The 19,635-nt window shown below is 42.0% G+C and overlaps 2 protein-coding genes across 4 annotated transcripts in view; both read left to right on the top strand.

Annotated features, from left to right (window-relative positions):
- naa15b (N-alpha-acetyltransferase 15, NatA auxiliary subunit b) overlaps positions 1 to 10,863 on the top strand; it is a 26,617-nt gene extending 15,754 nt beyond the window's left edge. For all 3 annotated transcript variants that reach the window (XM_079277812.1, XM_079277814.1, XM_079277813.1), the window contains 17 exons: positions 232 to 389; positions 1,281 to 1,415; positions 1,975 to 2,128; positions 2,341 to 2,460; positions 2,594 to 2,689; positions 2,857 to 2,963; positions 3,887 to 3,959; positions 4,168 to 4,337; positions 4,428 to 4,580; positions 4,814 to 4,942; positions 6,349 to 6,562; positions 6,655 to 6,848; positions 7,010 to 7,118; positions 7,242 to 7,340; positions 7,559 to 7,702; positions 8,849 to 8,946; positions 9,205 to 10,863. In XM_079277812.1, the coding sequence (XP_079133938.1) occupies positions 232 to 389; positions 1,281 to 1,415; positions 1,975 to 2,128; positions 2,341 to 2,460; positions 2,594 to 2,689; positions 2,857 to 2,963; positions 3,887 to 3,959; positions 4,168 to 4,337; positions 4,428 to 4,580; positions 4,814 to 4,942; positions 6,349 to 6,562; positions 6,655 to 6,848; positions 7,010 to 7,118; positions 7,242 to 7,340; positions 7,559 to 7,702; positions 8,849 to 8,946; positions 9,205 to 9,402 (2,351 nt within the window). In that variant the 3' untranslated portion in view covers positions 9,403 to 10,863. The remainder of the gene's footprint in view (positions 1 to 231; positions 390 to 1,280; positions 1,416 to 1,974; positions 2,129 to 2,340; positions 2,461 to 2,593; positions 2,690 to 2,856; positions 2,964 to 3,886; positions 3,960 to 4,167; positions 4,338 to 4,427; positions 4,581 to 4,813; positions 4,943 to 6,348; positions 6,563 to 6,654; positions 6,849 to 7,009; positions 7,119 to 7,241; positions 7,341 to 7,558; positions 7,703 to 8,848; positions 8,947 to 9,204) is intronic.
- A 1,396-nt stretch (positions 10,864 to 12,259) lies between these two features.
- On the top strand, positions 12,260 to 16,753 carry LOC306784791 (ras-related protein Rab-33B-like; the record flags this gene model as incomplete). Its single annotated transcript, XM_079278918.1, has 3 exons — positions 12,260 to 12,478; positions 15,632 to 15,810; positions 16,426 to 16,753. The coding sequence occupies 3 exons, from the start codon at positions 12,260 to 12,262 to the stop codon at positions 16,751 to 16,753; spliced, it is 726 nt and encodes a 241-aa protein (XP_079135044.1).
- Between the last annotated feature and the right edge of the window lie 2,882 nt (positions 16,754 to 19,635).

The raw sequence follows: 19,635 nt of genomic DNA, 5'->3' as shown, positions 1-19,635 counted from the left end.
CATCTAATTTTGAAAGTGTTTTCTGAAATGTAAACTCCGTGAAGAAGTCACAATGTTAAAGAACAATCATTAAGTCGTTGATACGTGAATCGGTTGTCCCCTCTAACCAGGAGAGGCTTATTGGGCCCCAGTGACCACAAAGTCTCTCTGTTCTCCTTTACACCTTTTTAATAGTGTTTTGATAACATCTGTTTGAATGGAGATTGTTCCTTAACTTTATGTGCGCCCCAGGCTGGCATGTATATGGCCTACTGCAGCGCTCGGATAAGAAGTACGATGAGGCCATCAAGTGTTATCGCAACGCTCTGAAGTGGGACAAGGACAACCTGCAGATCCTCCGAGACCTGTCCCTGCTGCAGATCCAGATGAGAGACCTGGAGGGCTACAGGGTGAGAACTGACAGTTGATCATTATTCTGAGATACCATTAGGATTATCATAATGGATGACCCATTTTCAGTCATGCTGACACACTCGGGGGTCAGGGCACAGGGTCAGGCGCTCCAGTGTCTACACCCAGTTTTGAGAAGCAAATTCCAGAAATATGACACCTGTTCTTTGTAACACAAGAGTCAAATTTACTTAAATAATCATTAACTTTCTGGAATACACACTCCCATCTGTTGCTCTGCTTCATTCAAGACGCATGGCTCCAGCTTTGGAGAGGACCAAGCATATCAGCAGGCAGACATCCGGTTGAAGTCAGGCGTCACAATGTAGAACAGCTCTCGTGGGACACAGCCTGGGATTTAGATGCTTATTTAGTGTGAGGTATAAAATGCCAAGATGAAAGGATTAGAATTATTGATTAGAATGGAGGGGCTCCAAGTCAGAGTGTATCAGGTCGCAGTGTAACGGACCGTAGTTTCACTGTGACTCTTGTGGAAATCTGTGTTGAACTCGACAGTAGGAGAACCGGTATTGTTTGCAGCACCTGAGCTAAAAGCGAAACCAAAAACGATCGGTATCGGCCGATACGGTTTATCGCCGAACGGCAATTGTATCTCTGGCCAAAAAGTCATCGGGTCATCTTTAAAAGTTATATTTTATGTATTAAAAGTTATAGTTTGTGATCCGTTTCACCCCTAATGTTAGTTTTTTTTGTTTGTTGTTGTTCTCCCTGAGCTAGTTTGTAACAGCCTGGTGTCAATACCATGAATCAGCAAAATATCTCCTCTAGTCATCATACACAGGACATAAGTTTGACATAAGGTCACCTTGTTGGTTCTGGTGGTGCACATGAAAAAAAAAAACCCTGTTTGCATAATGTTTTTGCTGTAGGAGACACGGTACCAGCTGTTGCAGCTGCGTCCGGCACAGCGGGCCTCCTGGATCGGCTACGCCATCGCCTATCACCTCCTGGAGGACTACGAGATGGCTGCAAAGATCATTGAAGAGTTCCGGAAAACACAACAGGTTAGACCCAGTAACTATTTACCATTTTTCCGGTATAATATCCGTCATGCTCATTCTTTCTACATGATGCGAGATATGGGAACTGATGGAACAAAGAGCCATGAATATGAAGTACTTTGTGTTTCGCAGATGCTGTGCAACACTGCAGTGTAAGATGAGTAACAGGATTACTCACATTTCTTGTCATATCGTACGTGTCTGGCTTACCGTTTTGATGCAGCCGAGTTACAGTGCAGGCTTTTTAGTTCAACTGTCTCAACCGAGTTTTAAATATGGATGTTGTCTCTGTCGTCTGTTCATCGGTCTCAACTACAATGGAGCTCATTCTCTCCCTCTTGCTCCTGATAAGACCAGTCTGCGTCCTGTCTTTGTGCCATATATGTAACGCAAAAAGCCAATGTGACTAGGCAACGCCCCACACACAAACACACACACAAAGAATGATGCAGAGTTTCCTGAACAGCATAGATGCAGAAGGCCATCCAGGAGCTCCTGTAGTTTTTCCACTGTCGCTTGTAGAAAATGTTGAGTTCACTAACAACTTAATTTGTTTTCCCAGACGTCTCCAGACAAAGTGGACTACGAATATAGCGAGCTGCTTCTGTACCAGAACCAGGTGCTGAGAGAAGCAGGCCTTTACAAGGAGGCCCTGGAGCATCTGTCCAACTATGAGAAGCAGATCTGTGACAAACTGGCAGTGGAGGAGACTCGAGGTGGGTCGCTGTCCTCCTCACTGAAGGCCTTTACACACCAGGGGTGGATTTTTGTACCTGATGTCGAGGCTGTATCTTTTGCAACATTCAAATTCATATTGAGTTACTGTTAAGCTTCTCCAAACTTTGTCTTAACTTTCAGTTTAATTTGAGCAGCTTTTTACTCTTCCTATGTACTTTGACACCAGAGCTCTGATCTCATGTTTCCGTAGGAGAGTTACTGTTGAAGTTAGAGCGTCTGGATGATGCAACAGAAGTCTACCGCCGTCTGCAGGAGAGAAACCCAGAGAACTGGTCCTATTATCGCGGCTTGGAAAATGCCCTAAAGCCAGGTATGATGCATTGTCCTTTGTGTTAATAACGCCAGCATCATCATCACTGACTATAAAAGTATTGTACAAGCTACATTGTACTTCATTGTACAAGCTACAATCGGCCACACTACTGATTTTCTTTTTTCTCCAGGCGGTGTAGAAGAGAGACAAAAGATCTATAAAGACGCTTGGGAGAAGTTCCCCAAAGGACTGGTTCCTTGCCGACTGCCCCTCAACTTCCTCTCTGGTGTGGGCAGCAACACATCTCTTTTCAACCAAAACAGTGACAACATTTATAAATGAACCAGCTAGAACAAGCTTCAGTTGTTTGATTGTTTTTACTCCACTTTTCTTTCTTACTTGTTTTGTGGAGTTTCATGTTTTATGTTCTTCTCTCATTGTATTTCTCTGTAGGTGAGCAGTTCAGAGAGTGTCTGGACAGATATCTGCGGTTGAACTTCAGTAAAGGCTGTCCGCCAGTCTTCACCACCCTCAAATCACTGTACAACGACAAAGAAAAGGTGACGGCACTGCTTAAGACATGACGGATGACTGCTCTACAGCTAAATCACAATGACACCTTTCCTCACTTCACTTTAAACCACCTTACATAATGCATTGAAGGATGATAGCTCAGTCTAAGGGAGAGCTTCCTGTGAACGAGGTTTAAAGGGATAGTTTGGATTTTTAGAATTGGGGCTGTGTGAGGTAGTCCATAGATCCATAGTCATTGTATTACTACAGTAGAAGATTGTCGGTACGCCCCTAGTTTGGAGAACCAGACAGAAGTACCAGCACAGGAGCAAAGCAATGTACTGCTGTTATTGGGAACAGCAGCTAAACATATTTTAGATGCCTAAAACAGTACACTACGTTTCAGAGTTTTGTTTTTTGCTGGTTTACTTTGCTATCAGACAGCTTTACACTGTTTCCAACTGGGAACTGAAGCTGTCAGTGTTATGTGACTTGGGTTTTTCACCACAGTCTCACAGATACAAACAAACAAACCAACTGATCAAGGCAGTGGTAGACCAGCAACACCCAAGTAATGCGAGGTACAAATTACTGTTTTTTTGAAAGGAGACTGGTGGGTTTGAAGAGAGCATAGAGAATGGCCTCAATTCTCTTTAGGAAACCGATGTCTTATGGCAAGGTACGGTGGTGAAAATATTCGAAATATAGCGTACTCTTAAACAGATATTGAGCAATACATTACTTTGCTCCCTTGCTGGTTCTCCTGTCTGCTTCTTCAAACTAGGAGTCTGCTGATTGCTATTTACTGTTGGTAATAAACCGACTGGTAAGTGACAGATAAGTACCTCATACAAGCAAACTTCAAAAGACCCAAACTATCCCTTTTTAAGTTATTATGAAGTATTCACTCACAGATGCATACTCCATACTGCAGGTGAGGTAATGTACTCTGTCCTCTTTCTCTTTGCAGGTGGCAATAATAGAGGAGTTGGTCGTCAGCTATGAAACCACATTAAAAAGCTGTAGAATGTTCAACCAGAACGGTGAGGAGCAAATGGGTCATGACGATGAGTTTGATGTCTTTCTAAAAAACAATTTTGAGGGAATTTAAGAAGTGCCTCAAACAGGGTTTGGTTTCATTCAAATCTTATGGACGATAACTAACATATCTGTTGTCTTATAAGGTTAACTGTGACAGTCTTTTGTTTACAACCCTGAAGATGTAAACTTACACAGTTCCTTATGTCACAGATGACGGTAAGGAGGAGCCGCCCACCACGTTGCTCTGGGTGCAGTACTTCCTGGCGCAGCACTACGACATCATTGACCAACAGACACTGGCTCTAGAATACATCAACGCAGCTATTGAGAGCACGCCTACGCTCATCGAACTCTTCCTTATAAAAGCTAAGATTTACAAGGTAACATACTCCACACACGTCAACGGTTGAACTGAGAAGCGGAGTGTTGCTGTGCTGTTGTCGTGACTGTTGTATTGACCTCTCCTGTAGCATGCTGGGAACATCAAGGAGGCTGCCCAGTGGATGGATGAGGCCCAGGCTCTGGACACCGCCGACAGATTCATCAACTCAAAGTGTGCCAAGTACATGCTGAAGGCTGGCATGGTCAAAGAGGCCGAGGAAATGTGCTCCAAGTTTACCCGGGTGAGAGAAACTGACAGCTGAACGTCTAAACAAAATCATGGTTGTATGTAAAATAATTTGAATTCAGTCGGAACACAGCACATAGGACGTTTTACTGTACAACATTACTTAGTTTCCTCCAATTTGTTTATAGGAAACAAATCTGTTTGCAACAGGTGACATGATAATTGAGCACGGCCCTGTTTTGTCATTTACTTTGCTCATGCTTGTGTTTTTGCTTTTTCTTTGTCCAGGAGGGAGCGTCGGCAGTGGAGAACCTCAACGAGATGCAGTGCATGTGGTTCCAGACGGAGTGTGCACTCGCCTACAAGTCCATGAACAAGTTTGGGGAGGCCCTTAAGAAATGCCACGAGATCGAAAGGGTGAGCCCTTATTATCAGGGATTGTAGTTGTGTGTGTTATTTAGGGGTGTAACGGATCACAAACCTCACGGTTCGGATCACGGTTCTTGTGTCACGGTTCGGATCATTTTTCGGATCAACAAACAAAAGAGGAGGAGACAAATATAACTTTGCTTTCCATTTATTAATTAAAGAACTTAAAGAACACTTGACGAAAAGAACTTTGGGCTATAATATTACAAAAAAACAAATTTGAAACAAAATGAAATAAATAAATAAAAATAAAACATTCAAGAATATTAAATTCTGTTAAGTTTAAGTGCAACATGAGGTATGTTGATATCCTCGTCCTTTGATCAATACTGAAAGAAAGAAACAGCCAGTGAGCTAGCTTCCACTGTTTCAACTGAACTGAACTGCTCGGCAACAACTTGGGTCTATGTTTACTTCCTGTCAGGTTATGTCATTCAAATACACTGAAATAATGTTTACCATTATTTTCAAAAAGATGAGAATATCTACATTGCCTGGGGAAGAGGGTAGACCTTTCTGTAGTGATATTACTATTGGGCCTGTCTAGCTTCCACTCTGCTGCTTCTGTCAGCACCTGCCCCAGGTGTGTGCCTGTGTGACTCTCACAGAGGGGACGTGTCTGCAGCACCGGACTATGAATCTCCACTCCGCCGTGATGAAAGCGGTCACAGTATTTTCCTTCTCATAGAGGCCTGGAACAGCTTCACACTGATGTGGGTGCGTGAGGGGATTTCGTATCGTGGCTCAAGCATTTTAACCAGATTTTGAAATCCTTTGTTTTCCACACCAGAGTGTCCCCCGTTGCTGACAGACGTATGTGTGGACATGCTGATGTATTACCGTTATCGTGTGTCTTTCTCTTTAAATAACGCCGATATACCGTAACGGTTTTGTACACCACCCTTATCCGTCATTATAAATTACAGGGAAGACAAAATGCTCCCGAACTTGCGACTTAAATGACGCGAGGGCTTCTCAAGTCCTCCGCTTGCCATGACTTTCGCCGTTAAATGCTTTTAACCTGCTCCGTTCACGTCAACACACTACTGCTTTATATCTGTTCACTGACACACTGCATTGATATTCGGGAACAGCAACAGTACAACTTTATTACACACTGACGATTACACTGTAAAAAAAATAGAAATACTCAATTGATCTGCGGTTCACGAGTGATCCGAACCGTGAGGGGTGATCCGAACCGTGAGGGGTGATCCGAACCGTGAGGGGTGATCCGAACCGTGAGGGGTGATCCGTTACACCACTTGTGTTATTGCATGAAATGTTTTGCATGAGACTCCGTAGCTACCCAAATTATATCTTTGTTTTATGTATTGGTCAAATCCTTAATGTTGTTTCTTTTCACGTCTTCCTTTCTCCCCTCTTTTAATCAGCATTTTGTGGAGATCACCGACGATCAGTTTGATTTCCACACCTACTGCATGAGAAAGATGACGCTACGCTCTTACGTGGACCTGCTGAAGCTGGAGGACGTGCTTCGTATGCATCCCTTCTATTACAAGACTGCCGTCAGCGCCATCCAGATCTACTTGAGCCTCCATGACAATCCCCTGACTGACGACAGCAAAGAGCTGCAGGCCGACACTGGTGAGGTGGCCGTCCTGTATCAAATGCTGTCCTAATAATAAGAGGACATTAGTACATTTTGTCCCTCGTTAACGCCTCACTCTCTTGTCTAGCTAACCTCTCAGACAAAGAGCTGAAGAAGCTGAGGAACAAGCAGCGGAGAGCGCAGAAGAAGGCCCAGCTGGAGGAAGAGAAGAAGAACGCAGAGAAGGAGAAGCAGCTTAAGAACCAGAAGAAGAAGAAGGAGGATGACGACGAGGAGATCGGAGGACCCAAGGAGGAACTAATACCTGACAAGCTGGTCAAGGTGAGAGAAAGAAACATGAAGAATCCTTAAAACTTTATTGTCAATGGCCAGGCAATGGAAATGTGTCTGTGACGCTGCTCAAACAGGTACATATCAGCGATTAGGTGAGCCGAATGAGTTGAAGTGATTTGTGGTCCCTCTCTCTCAATTCCTGTTTACAGGTAGAAAGTCCACTGGAAGAAGCTGTCAAGTTCCTGATCCCTCTCAAACACCTGGTCAAGGACAAAATAGACACACACCTACTGGCCTTTGAGATCTACTTCAGGAAAGGTAGGCGGGCACCTTAGAATGATGCTTCACTGACTTTTTCTTTAGTTCATACCGTGTTGATACTCTGTCCCTTAACTTTCATTTCTGCTTCAATCCGATTTACAATCCGTCTTCTCTTTTCAGAAAAATACCTGTTGATGCTCCAATCAGTGAAGAGGGCGTTGGCCATTGACCCAGACCATCCATGGTTACACCAGTGTCTAGTACGCTTCTTCAAAGGAGGTACGAGAGAGGGTTCCTCATTAATGCCACAGCTGTTGATGTAATTTGCTTCATTTTTAACATACCTTATTTATTACTTTTATCCATACATCCTTCCTCCTACTAACTTACTACCCACCACCTCCTCTTGCCCTTTTCTCCCTACTTCTTTTCAGTGTCTGTTTTCTACATTCCTCCCACAATTGCGTCTTCAACTTCCTCTCCTCCTTTTCTTTCAGTCTCTGAGAGCAAGGAGCTGCCGGAGGTGGTCAGGACCGTGCTGAAGCAGGAGATCACCCGGCTGTTCGGAGACAGCAACGCTATGAGCTTCAACCAGGCCTACCTCACCAAGCACTCGAACTCCATACCACACCGACTGGCTGGTAGGCTTCTCGCTCACTCACTCACACTCTCTCTCACTCACTCACTCACTCACTCACTCACTCAATGTTGTTTCAGGATTGGTTTACATTTAGTTAGTGAGGTTAGCAACATACTGACACAACCTAAAACATCTCACCTCAGACCGTCTAGGCGGGGATGCTCCGTGGAAGAAAATGTTGTATATTTTTAAGTTAAATGAATCAATCTGGTGCACTTTGAGAGTAAAATTAGCAGGGTATGTCTATGAAGTATATCAGGTGTAACTTTGTGCCCTTGTAAACGATTTAATCATAAACACATTGTTGTGTAAATATGAACGGTAGAGACATGGCAAAAAAGTTCCACTCACAACGCATGGTAAATGAGACGGGGTCTGGGTTTCAAGGCGGCTAGAGTGCGTTGCCAACAGCGTCGCAGACCCCACGCACTGAGGACAGTCTGATCTTTACACAACATGGGGCCCCGTGAGAAGTGCACAGTGAGTTCACGGCCCCGGTAAGTGGAAAGGTCTGGGCGGGGGAAGTTTAAAGCCCGGAGCCGCGAGTCACCTTCACCCGGGCTTTTTCAAGCCGACCTAGAGCCACTCATAGCACACCGCCACAAAAAGAGAGCACGATTGCAAAACAGTGTGGCATAATTATCGATTGATCTCGATTATCTTGTTTTCATAATTGTTGAAAAGCCCGAATCATAATTGAAAAAAATGTATATATCGCCCAGCCCTAGATAATGGAAATGCGTTTCCATCGCCTGGAGCTGGTGGTTGGATGTTGTAGCCATAGAAATAAAATATTCCTCAAATAAATTGTACCATCTTTGGATGTTTCCATCTTGAGTTTTTTTGTTCCTATTTGTTGGGGTCTGGTGCCACCTCCTGGCTGGCTGAGCTCCTCACATGTTCCTTCCTCCTCACCCAAAAGCCTGACCTCAGATCAGAGGGTCATCTGCCCAGATGACCACACCTCCACCTACGGCCACCGCTGAGGCGGACCCTGCATTGGCTGACCAGCAGCCTCCCGCTGTGCGTGCAGACCCGTTTATAAGCCCCAGCACAGCGAAAATCGACCTCTTCAGCCTGGACCTCAGTCCTGGCTACATGAAGATCCTGTAGTTCAGACTCATGGACACTGTTCTCTCTCTTGCAGCTGCTAAGATGATGGTGTATCTGGACTCATCGACAGAAACCAAGGCAGCAGAGCTGGCCACTGCATTAGATGAGTCACTCAACAACAGAACCATACAGGTATTCATGGGTTATGCAATGTAACATCTCTCTGGTAAAAAGTACATAGTATAAATTGATACCACAGTGGAAATACTTGCATCGATGGAGTCATTATGGTACACAGAGTATAGCCCTCATTTCACCTCTCATCTCACCTATCACTGTAAATTGTAAACTGCTCTGTTGATGGATCAGTTTTAGTTAAGTCTGACTTTAAAGAAATACATTTTGCTAAATATGTAGAGCTAACGTAGTTTTTTTTTCTTCCCTCTTCAGATCTGCACAGAGGTCCTGGGGTGTCTTCGGAGCGCCGTGCTGGGCGACTGTAAGGAGCGTGCCGAGTCGTACCGCGCAGAGTGCTACAAGCTTTACCCTTACACGTTAGCTTTCACGCCTCCGGGATACGAGGAGAACACCAAGATCGCCAATGGAGATGTTTCCACGGAAACGGAGGAGCTAGCCAATGAGATGTGAGCGCGATAGAACAACAGCGAATGAGAGAAGGAATTGGGCCGAGCACGGAGCCTTGTGGTACGCCTGGCAGCCATTTTGTAGAGCCAGACACGGAGAAGCGAAAATTAGTGTTTCGTTCTTTGGCTCAGCTTAATCGGTTCTGTCCTGGCATGGCTTGGCTCTCTCCCACATTGTGGTGTGTGTGTGTGTGTGTGTGTGTGTGTGTGTGTGTGTGTGTGTGTGTGTGTGTGTGTGTGTGTGTGTGTGTGTGTGTGTGTGTGTGTGTGTGTGTGTGTGTGTGTGTGTGTGTGTGTGTGTGTGTGTGTGTGTGTGTGTGTGTGTGTGTGTGTGTGTGTGTGTGTGTGTGAGAAAGAGGAGGGCGGAAGAGAAAGATAACGGAATGGCCATTTTACTTTTTTAATAAAGCTGACAACCGAGCTGAAAATAAACAATAGTTATTGGCAAACTGTGACGGACTGACACGGACTGTCTGTTTCCTCGGAGATGATCAACAACGGTGACAGCAACCACTCGAGTTTGACTCGGTGCTATTCTGACAAGACTATCATGCACTGCGTTCCCCCTTATTTTAAAAAGCTAATTTAAATGACAATAGGACACAAATGTCACTGGGGAACGGGAGACTGAGCTGAGTGGATCTGATCTCTTACGGATCTGTAGGAAGCTGAGCAGGAGGAGTTACTGACGACCCAAAGTAGACACTGAGGACATCCAGCAACCACAGGCCTATCTGTGTCTGTTGTATCTACATGTGGCAGGGCAGTGTGTGAGCAAGGCGCGATCTCTGCAGGCGTACAGCACGAACGTTTCCTCACATGTGAACAGTTTTTTTTTGTTGTTTTTTTCCTCACAGTTCCTGGTTAAACTTTGGAATATGTAATCCTCTGTGTTAATATGGAGCACCTTGTAGCACAGATTAAAAACTGTAAAGGTGTGATGTGTGCCATTTCAAGTACAGTGATTCTCTTTAACATTTTTACATAATCCTGAGTTGGATAGATCTAAGCAATACCATAGACACCTTCCTGTCCACAATGGATTAGTGAAACTCCTATTGATGAAGATCATTTCTAGATCTGGTTCTCCTGGCAGAGTCACTTGTGTTGTTGCTGTCGTCACTTGTTAGAAATTATTTTATCTGCATGTACACAGGGGCTCTAACAGTCTGAAGTAGGATGTTTCCACTCTTGAGGGGCTCTTCTCTGCTCATTTTAATGGCTCCTCAAAAGGTCAGAGTTCAGCATCCAAGCCCATTGCCTGAAGTGACAGAAGGAAAAAAGTTACAAGGCGACTAAATTCATGAGCATCTGGAATTTGTTTTATTTTTTCCGTTCCTCCCCCTTTTTCCCCCAATAATCTATTTTCTTCCCTGTTTTCATCTAATTTGGGTTCTAAGGTGAAATCTGATTTGGCGATGTATGATATCTCTGGATTTTTGTATTAAAACCAAACTAAAGAAAACATTTTATTTCTTTTCATCTGTATGTGTAGCCACTGTTAACCTCACTGAGCTGCTGCCAGGTCCGATTTTGGTCCTCGGATGTAGCCACTGTAGATAAAATACATAGTTTGTTAGTTAAAATATGGATTTGTTATTAAATAAATAAAATCCAAGCCAGAGTTGGTTTACGTTCGAGTAACCAGGTTCTTATAGTTGCGTATCCACAATATTTCCAATATATTAAAATGTACGGTAAATATAACTGAATCCACCAGTAGGGGGCAGCAGTATGTTACACTGACTGGTCAGGTAAGAGGATGAGAGTGCTGTCATTTATTTATATATATATATATATATATATTTATTTATTTAAAAAAAAAGTTCTATTATGTAACACATTGCATATATCACGCACAGGTAGAAGGTGAGAAAAAACTAAAATGAATAAGCCTGCATACAAGATTAAAACATTTGTAATTATATATCTGCATCCATACTTTGCAAGGCAACACTTACCCTTACAGTAGCATGGCCTTTTCATTGGTACAAGATTTAAGAGTTTTATGTAAAAAAATATATATATTTATATTCTTTTTTTTTCTGAAATATGTTATAAGTCATGTCTATAAAAGAATGCAAAAATATTCAATTAAACTAACATTTGGAAACTTCCAAAATGTGGTAGAGTTGACAATGACGAACAAGTTGTGCCACAGTTTCAGGTTGAGCTGTGAAAAAATGTACTTTATATTTAAATCATTCTTAATGTCTTGAGAAATGCTTGGTATGGTAAACGTTCTGCAACAGTTTAAAGGAAACATCTCTAATCTTACATTTAATAAAGTATATGTGATGTAATGGTCGGCTGTGTGGAGCTGATGAAAACATACTACCAGTTTAATTCGCAGGCATAGGTGAGTATGTTTCACAATCTAGAAACTGATTGACAGAATAATACAAATAGAAACGTATGCAGCTTGTAACTGTTATCTTGGCTGGGCTGCTGGCAGGAAGGTCCAACAATTATTAAATATTTTATTTTGACAAATTAAAAAGGTAAAGGGTTACAAAAACATGTTTTGAGAGATATCCATATTCATCAGCCTATAAACTAACTGCTGCTCGTCATTTGGCCAACTCTCCACCCTCAGACACCAATCACCACCATGCTGTCAAATGAGACTCCAGCTCCTCCTTCCATTCACGAGGATCAGCGGCGCGAGGAGTTTTCAAGGAGCGTTTCGGTTGAAAAATTACACTAAAAACCACCTAAAGAAAGTGTTTCCTCCCAGAAGTCTTAATAGCGCTTGTTCAGATCTGCATCTTTATTAGAAACGTCCCTTGGAGATAAAGTTTGACGCGGACCGCGTTTTCTGCGCTTTGTTTTCTCGTGAATTTACTGTGACCGACTGGCAAATGGAGTCATCTTTTGAGTTGTCCAACTCTTTGGGAAGCGTGTCCTCTCTGTTGACTCGCTGCCGGACCTTTAAAGTGCTGGTGATTGGAGACTCCGCGGTGGGGAAGACCTGCCTCACGCACCGACTCTGCGCCGGAGAGTTCCCCAGCAGAGTGGAAGCTACCATAGGGGTGGACTTCCGCGAAAGACAGCTGGATATCCACGGAGAGAAAATTAAGGTAACTGGTGAAGTGTTTATTCATCGATTTTAAAAAAAACCTGAAAAGAAACCGTGGACACATTAACAGGCTAACTGTGCGCCGGACTGTGCCAAACTAATATTTTTACGCACAGCGGTGGTTAAAAATAAACTGGTTGATAAGGTAATGTTGATTATTTTAGGTTGAATGTTAATCCCATTGTCACAATGGATCCAGTGCTATTCATGGGCCCAATTTAACCGACTAACCAGCCTGGACAAACTCAACTAAAAAGTCTGGGGACATACTACTATTCCTGTTAGACTCTTGCAGGTGTTTGTGCTTTTTAACTGTGACTTTATCATGTTTTATACTGCGTTTTTATGGTTCTTTAGTAATGTCCCTCACTGCAGTGTGTCTCTGCTGATACATTTCTCCCAAACTGAATGATTGAGAATTCTCTGGATGGAATAAAATCAGCTTGCAGAACTAATGCAGCCTGTAAGTCTCTGTAAACATTGCATGCTTGACTCTAGCGACATGTTAACTGTTTAATCAACAGCCTCTTACAGCCAGCTAATTCAGCTCCGATTTTTAATTCCTGAAGTTTGGACATGTTTAATTTGAACCCCATGGTGGGAAGACACGTGAGGGACTTGCATGTTTATTCGATGATTCTATCTTAAATCTGTGGGTGTTGGTTTGTTGGTTGGTTGTGCTGTTTCCTGAGTGTTTGGAAACGACCACATGACAGAGGAAGTGTCTATCGGTGGTGACTGTGGATTTGTTAAAGGACAGACAAGGTTTCAAGCTTTGTTCCTGGTGCATCAAATTGACAGTCTTTCGTTCAAAATAAACGTGTAGTTAAAGATGCAATGTGTAAGATTTGGCCGCATGCTCCAAACAAATAGGAGGCAGCAGTGGCGGCTGGTGGAAAATGTTCTAGGTAGGGCCATCCTATCAATTTCAGCAAACATCCCAGTATGATTTAATGCAAAAAAAATGTAAGTGTCAAACACGCATTATTACTTGGCAGTTAAATATTTAACATGTATTCCAACACGAAAACAATCAGTAAATAACACTTATATAATATAATATAACATGTTCATTTATTGAGATGCCCCTATGGACCTTGTTATAGGAGGTAAAGATCAGGAGAAGTAAACATGAAGTGTAATTATGAATACTGATGTTAAATTAAGCGATGATGAGTTTTCACTGTTAATTTAACATCTCTATTACATGTTGATGTCCACATGACCAAGTTAAGCAGATGAGACTGAGGACAACTATAGAAGAACAGATGTTCACTTTGTCTAATATGTAGCTTGACAGAGTTCTCATGTGTGTCCTGGTGTTCTCATGTTTTCTTACCTCCTCATCCCTCACTCCCGTAACTGTCCGTGCTGGATCCGTCCCCGTTGTTTTAAAAAGCTAAATAAATGATTAGCATGACGTCATCCAGCTAGCCAAACCTGTCTGGTGTACAGCTAGTACAGAAGCTTCGCATGTACTGCTTCCCTTTCCCGCGAGTCTGCTATCTGATTGTGAGGTCAGGCTGATCTGATATCAGCTCTTTGGCTGCAGAATCTCCGCCAAAGTTCTCCTCTCAAACGGGTCTTGGAGGAGGAGTACTCGCGCTGGCGCGGGCGCCTGTAGAGACTTCTCCTGACGAGAACGCGCAGCGAGGGGGGCTGAATCTATTTGAGGGCGCTGATTGGCTAAATTGTATGTCACTCATTTATATCTTTAATCAGCAATTGGCTAAACTGCTTCATAGACCCGTCTCTTTTGGGCCAAAACGATTAGGCCCCCCAAGCTGCGCGTTCTCAGAGTGTCGTGCACACAGACAGAGCACGAGCAGAGCACACAGGCGGAGAGGACGAGCAGGAAAAGCATATATTTTGCGCAGATATCATATTTTACACACATTACTGGGTACATTCTATAGTTCAAAAACACAAATATTGACAATTTGTATAATTTATGATTATTATAATTTTTTTTTTTTTTGTGGCTCATGGTGGGGCCATGCCCCATGGCCCTCTGTTGACCAGCCGCCACTGGGAGGCAGCATTTCACCTTTACGCTAGTCTAAATTTACAGTTGTCGGTTACAGTAAAAAGGCAAACTACTAACAGCAGGTCAAGAATGCTTTGCAAAATTAAGGGGATGAAATGAAAATACGAGTGTTCTGATTTCTGCCAATAAACAAACTATCAAAACTTACTTCCAATGCGATTGACACCTCGGGGCATCTCTATTTCTTCGTCCTCTCATGTTGGACATGGCGGACTGGGCGCTACAGTGACTCATTATCGCCTCTCAAGGTACAAGTGGTATGACAAGACAGGACGAGCCGAGGCTAGCTGGTTAGCATGCTCATTTCAGTAGATATCTCTGCAACACAATATAGAGACGTCAACACTGTAACTTCTTCACAGTCTCTTGATGTTTGTTCATTACACTGAACTTTAAAATTTATAAGTATGTGAGGCGTCCTTGGAAATTGTATGTATGTTGTTTGTTCATTATTTGTGTTAAACTAAACTTTGGGCCAGATCTTACACATTGCACCTTACAAAACATCTTGGGTTCCTACAACGTAAGTAGTTGTTGATGAAGTCTTTTCTTTAATGCAAAGTATATCATTTTATCAGAGCTGTTTATGAGACTTCAAGGGCAAGTCTCAAGTCAATCAAGCCAATCTCATGTATATCAAGTCAATACTAAAGTCCCAGAGGGCAAGTCTAAATCAGATCACATGTCCTCGTAAGATAATTCAAACTGTTACAAATCCTTTGACTCAGCAGCTGAAGAGTTTCCTTTCAAATTTCTGTTTACAGGATTTTATACAAAGTCCTTTCATCATCGTAAAATACATCAAGTGCACTTAATGTATTCAAGGACAGAGATATCTGAGTTTTGATGATCACATCAACTTGTTTATTCATTTTCTTTGTCTCCCCTCAGTGATGATTCACTTAGTGTGTGTGTGTGTGTGTGTGTGTGTGTGTGTGTGTGTGTGTGTGTGTGTGTGTGCGTGCGTGCGTGTGCGCGCATGCGTGTCAGCATCAGCCTTTGGGTATTTCAACACATGATTTATTTTGCCCTTCGTGCCTTCCCTCTCATTAATTTCCTCTTTGTCATGTTTTTTTTTTGTCTCTGCCACCTCGTCATCATCACCAGCTCCAGCTGTGGGACACAGCAGGACAGGAGCGTTTCCGTAAGTCCATGGTGCAGCACTACTATCGCAATGTCCACGCTGTGCTCTTCGTATATGATGTCACCTGCCCCGCCAGCTTCTGCAGCCTGACAGCCTGGATAGAAGAGTTCAGGCAGAACTCCCTCGGGCAGGAAATCCCAAGGTAATGTGCTGATACTCACTAAAAGAATAGGAGTCTTTCCCCAGGAGAATACGATAAAAATGTATACCAGTCCATTACTTGCACGAAGACAATTATTTTTGTATTACATGTTTCCTGAAAATGTATGTTTAAATATGCAAATTATGCATTATCTTATTTGATATCTGCTAATTTGTACACATTAAACACAGTTTGGTGTATGTTTGGAGATTCTGGCTCAAAGTGGATTTAAAACTAATTTAGAAGAAAACTGTCTTCAAAAATATGCACTCAAGGCACTACACATGAATTTGGTACTTTAAGACAGTTATTTTTTGTTTCTGAAATTGTATGTTTAAATATGCAAAATATGCATTGTCTAATACTAACTTTTGATGAATTTAGGAGAAATCTATATATGCAAATAGACAAAGTAGTAAAATAAACACCTAAGTGTATTTTGGATGTTTTCTGCACTAGTCTGAAAGAAGACTCAAAATTGACTAGTGCAAAAAATGTGTTTTCCCCTAAATCATATCGAACCTTTCTACTTGACTCAACATCCTATGACTTTTGTGCAACTCTTAATATCATCAGACTTCATTTGTCCGTTTCTGCTGCCCATTCTCCTACCAGGTTCCTGGTGGGTAATAAGAGTGACCTCCGTGACCCCAGCAGGACTGACAGCCAGGTGAGCCAGGAGCAGGCAACGAGCTTCGCCAAAGCCCACGGCATGATGTGTTTTGAGACGTCCGCCAAGAACCCGCCAAACAAATGTGGGAGCGGTCGACGAGGTGACGGGGAGGTGCTGTATCAGCAGGATAAGGTGGAGGACATTGTTGTTGCTGTTGGTGCCAAACTGAAGAGACAGAAGAAACCTGCAGCAGCAAACACCTCGACGAACGGGTCCTTTAAAGTCCTGAACAAGAAAAGACCTGAGAAAGAGCTGTGGACCTGCTGCTGAGAGACAGAGGGAACCGTTGGCCTTTTCAGATGGAAAAATGTGATGTTTTTAGCTCTTGTGCTGAGTGTGAGTGAACATACGTGTGTTTGTGTCAATAAGAGAATTACCATACTGTGCATGATGTTAATATTTGATCATAGATAAAAATCTTTTTATATTTGAAATATTTGGTGTTACTCCAACACTGAACTTTAAAATGTATAAGTATGTGAGGCGTCCTTGGAAATTGTATGTATATTTGTGATCTTCTTGTTTTACAATTGCTGCAAAATAAAAGAGTATTTGGTGGAGGATGTGTATATGAGTAACTTTGGAGCAGTGGGTGTTAATCTAATCCTGGCTGTTTCGGGTTTCCCACCACAGGACTGTGTCCAGATGGATGGCACATCACAGCAGTCACGCCAGTCTTGTGCATGAGCAGTGTGGGCGTTGTATCACATGTGTTGTGATTTTGTGTCTAATCGATGATTCAGAAGTCATCACATGATGCGGGCAAACCTCTTCTGCTCAATGGCCAAGACAATCATGGATCCTGCGGTACAGGCAGCTGAGCGTGTGCGTGTGTGTGCATCCAGGTGTCACAGTTGTGCAACATTCAACAGCCAACTGATAGATGTCTTACTCTAGACTCAAGAAATGTGATAACTGGAGGAGAGTATCTTTTATATTTTTCTAATTTACTTTTACACTATTAAATAACATACAAATTAGCCACTAAATAAGTTGGAAAAGAGAAAACTATGGTGTATCAATCAAAATTCTCTAATTTGCTGACTGTTGTGAACAGCTACATAATGTCTGAAGCTTGTTTTTGTAGAAGCAGAGTAGGGTTTTCCAGCTCAACTTGACTTACTTCTAAAGTGTACAAAGAACGGATAAAATCTAAAGGACATGTTTGAACATCTCAAAATATTGTCACTCTAACAGGAGGATGTCAAACTAATTTGAATTCAAAAGCCACATAAAGCCCAATTCAATCTCAACTGGACTGGACCAGTAAAACCTTTGCATGTTAACCTAAAGACAATACCTCCAAATGTCTCCCTGTCTTTTAGTGTAAATTAGCATGATTACTGAAAATGTTCCTAATTAATGGCTGATTTCTGGGTTATGACTAAAAGGGTAGGTAGACTATTGAAAAGACACATTGGAGTTGCATTATGGGAAATGTGGAGTCCAGTGCTTTTGGAGCTTAATCAAAACTAGTGAATAAAAGTCAGGATATCTCCACGCCTGCTGCTTTGATTTTGACCATTCTTTTATGAGTCCCTTAACTTTATGGAGGATGACTGACTTATTTCTACTTGTGCTACTAGATTTCTCTGTCTATCTATCTCTAACTATGTTGTTATTAGTGTATATTCACTTGAAACTAAGAATTATTTTGTTATCGATACCTTAGAGCAGGGGTGTCCAAACTTTTTTCAAAGAGGGCCAAATTTGATAATGTGAAAATGCCCAAGGGCCAACAGTCCCTGCTGACATTATTTTAAACAATACAAGTAGCCTATACATACATTGTTATTTTATCATTTTATTTTCAATGACAGCAAATAGCAATGTAACCAAATGTAAGCATTCATGTGTGAACACAGCTCAACAACTATTCTGCCTTTCTTTCACATCTTGAAAGTCAGATAACAAAGAACAAGCCATCTAAAAGCTAATTACATAGGAACCGATCAATATTCTCACCTCAAGACAATCTTAAATATGACTTAGTGAGGGTGATGAAAAGTTGTCTAACATTTAAATTCAACACACATGAAACAGGCTCACGAAAAAAATCAAGTTGTCTCTTCGTATCTGATGATAGCTCTTCAGTGTTACGAGCCAGGCAAACATTAGCAAACTCTGTCTTCTTCTCGGGGCAAATGTTTTCTGCTATTTTCATAACACAGTCTTTGATAACCTCACATTCCGTAAAAGGTTTGTCATGTTTAGCAATTACCACGGCCACTCCGCAGCTTACTTTGATGATGTTTTCATGTGAAAGGGGCCGCTGCTGTGTGGCCAAGTTATCTTGGAGTTGCTTCACTTTTCTAGCACGGACGCTCTCTGATAGCTTGTTGTAGCATTAGCACGTTTGGTCTCGTAGTGTCTCTTTACATTATATTCCTTAAACAAGGCAACAGTCTCATGACAAATTAGGGAGACACAGTTGTTTCGGTTTTCGGTGAAAAAAATATTGCGATCTCCACCTCTCCTGGAAGCGGCGGCCCTCATTATCGACTTTCCTTTTTTTACTTGCCGTAGCCATGACAGTTCAAGGGTCAGAGCCAATTTCAAACAGCCAGACAGTTACAGAGTGGTGCTGCCACCATGAGGTAAAAATAGGAATTGCATGTTGAATTTGTATGATTTATTCATTCCGTTTTGACTGTGCTGGCGGCCATAAATAATGCATTTTAAGACAGAAGGCGCGGGCCGTATAAAATCTGACCTCGGGCCATGATTGGCCCACGGGCCGGACTTTGGACATGCCTGATCTACAGCATACCTTCAGGGCTCTGAGGTCTCACATTTGTGTCATAGCCTGGAGTACTTTTGTAACAGTTGATACAGTTGAGTATCTTCAAAAAGTAACTAAAAAAGTAACTTTTTTTCCAAAGTAACTAAAAAAGTAACTTTTTTAACAAAGTAACTATAAAAGTAACTTTGAGAATATAGTAACTATAAAAGTAACTTTGAGAATATAGTAACTAAAAAAGTAACTGAGAATATAGTAACTAAAAAAGAAACTTTTTTTACAAAGTAACTAAAAAAGTAACTTGTTTTACAAAGTAACTAAAAAAGTAACTTGTTTTACAAAGTAACTAAAAAAGTAACATTTTTAACAAAGTAACTAAAAAAGTAACTTTTTTTCCAAAGTAACTAAAAAA

The sequence above is a fragment of the Melanostigma gelatinosum genome (assembly GCF_949748355.1).
Source record: "Melanostigma gelatinosum genome assembly, chromosome: 11".
Lineage (NCBI taxonomy): Eukaryota > Metazoa > Chordata > Actinopteri > Perciformes > Zoarcidae > Melanostigma > Melanostigma gelatinosum.
This window is presented reverse-complemented; position numbering and strand designations above follow the sequence as displayed.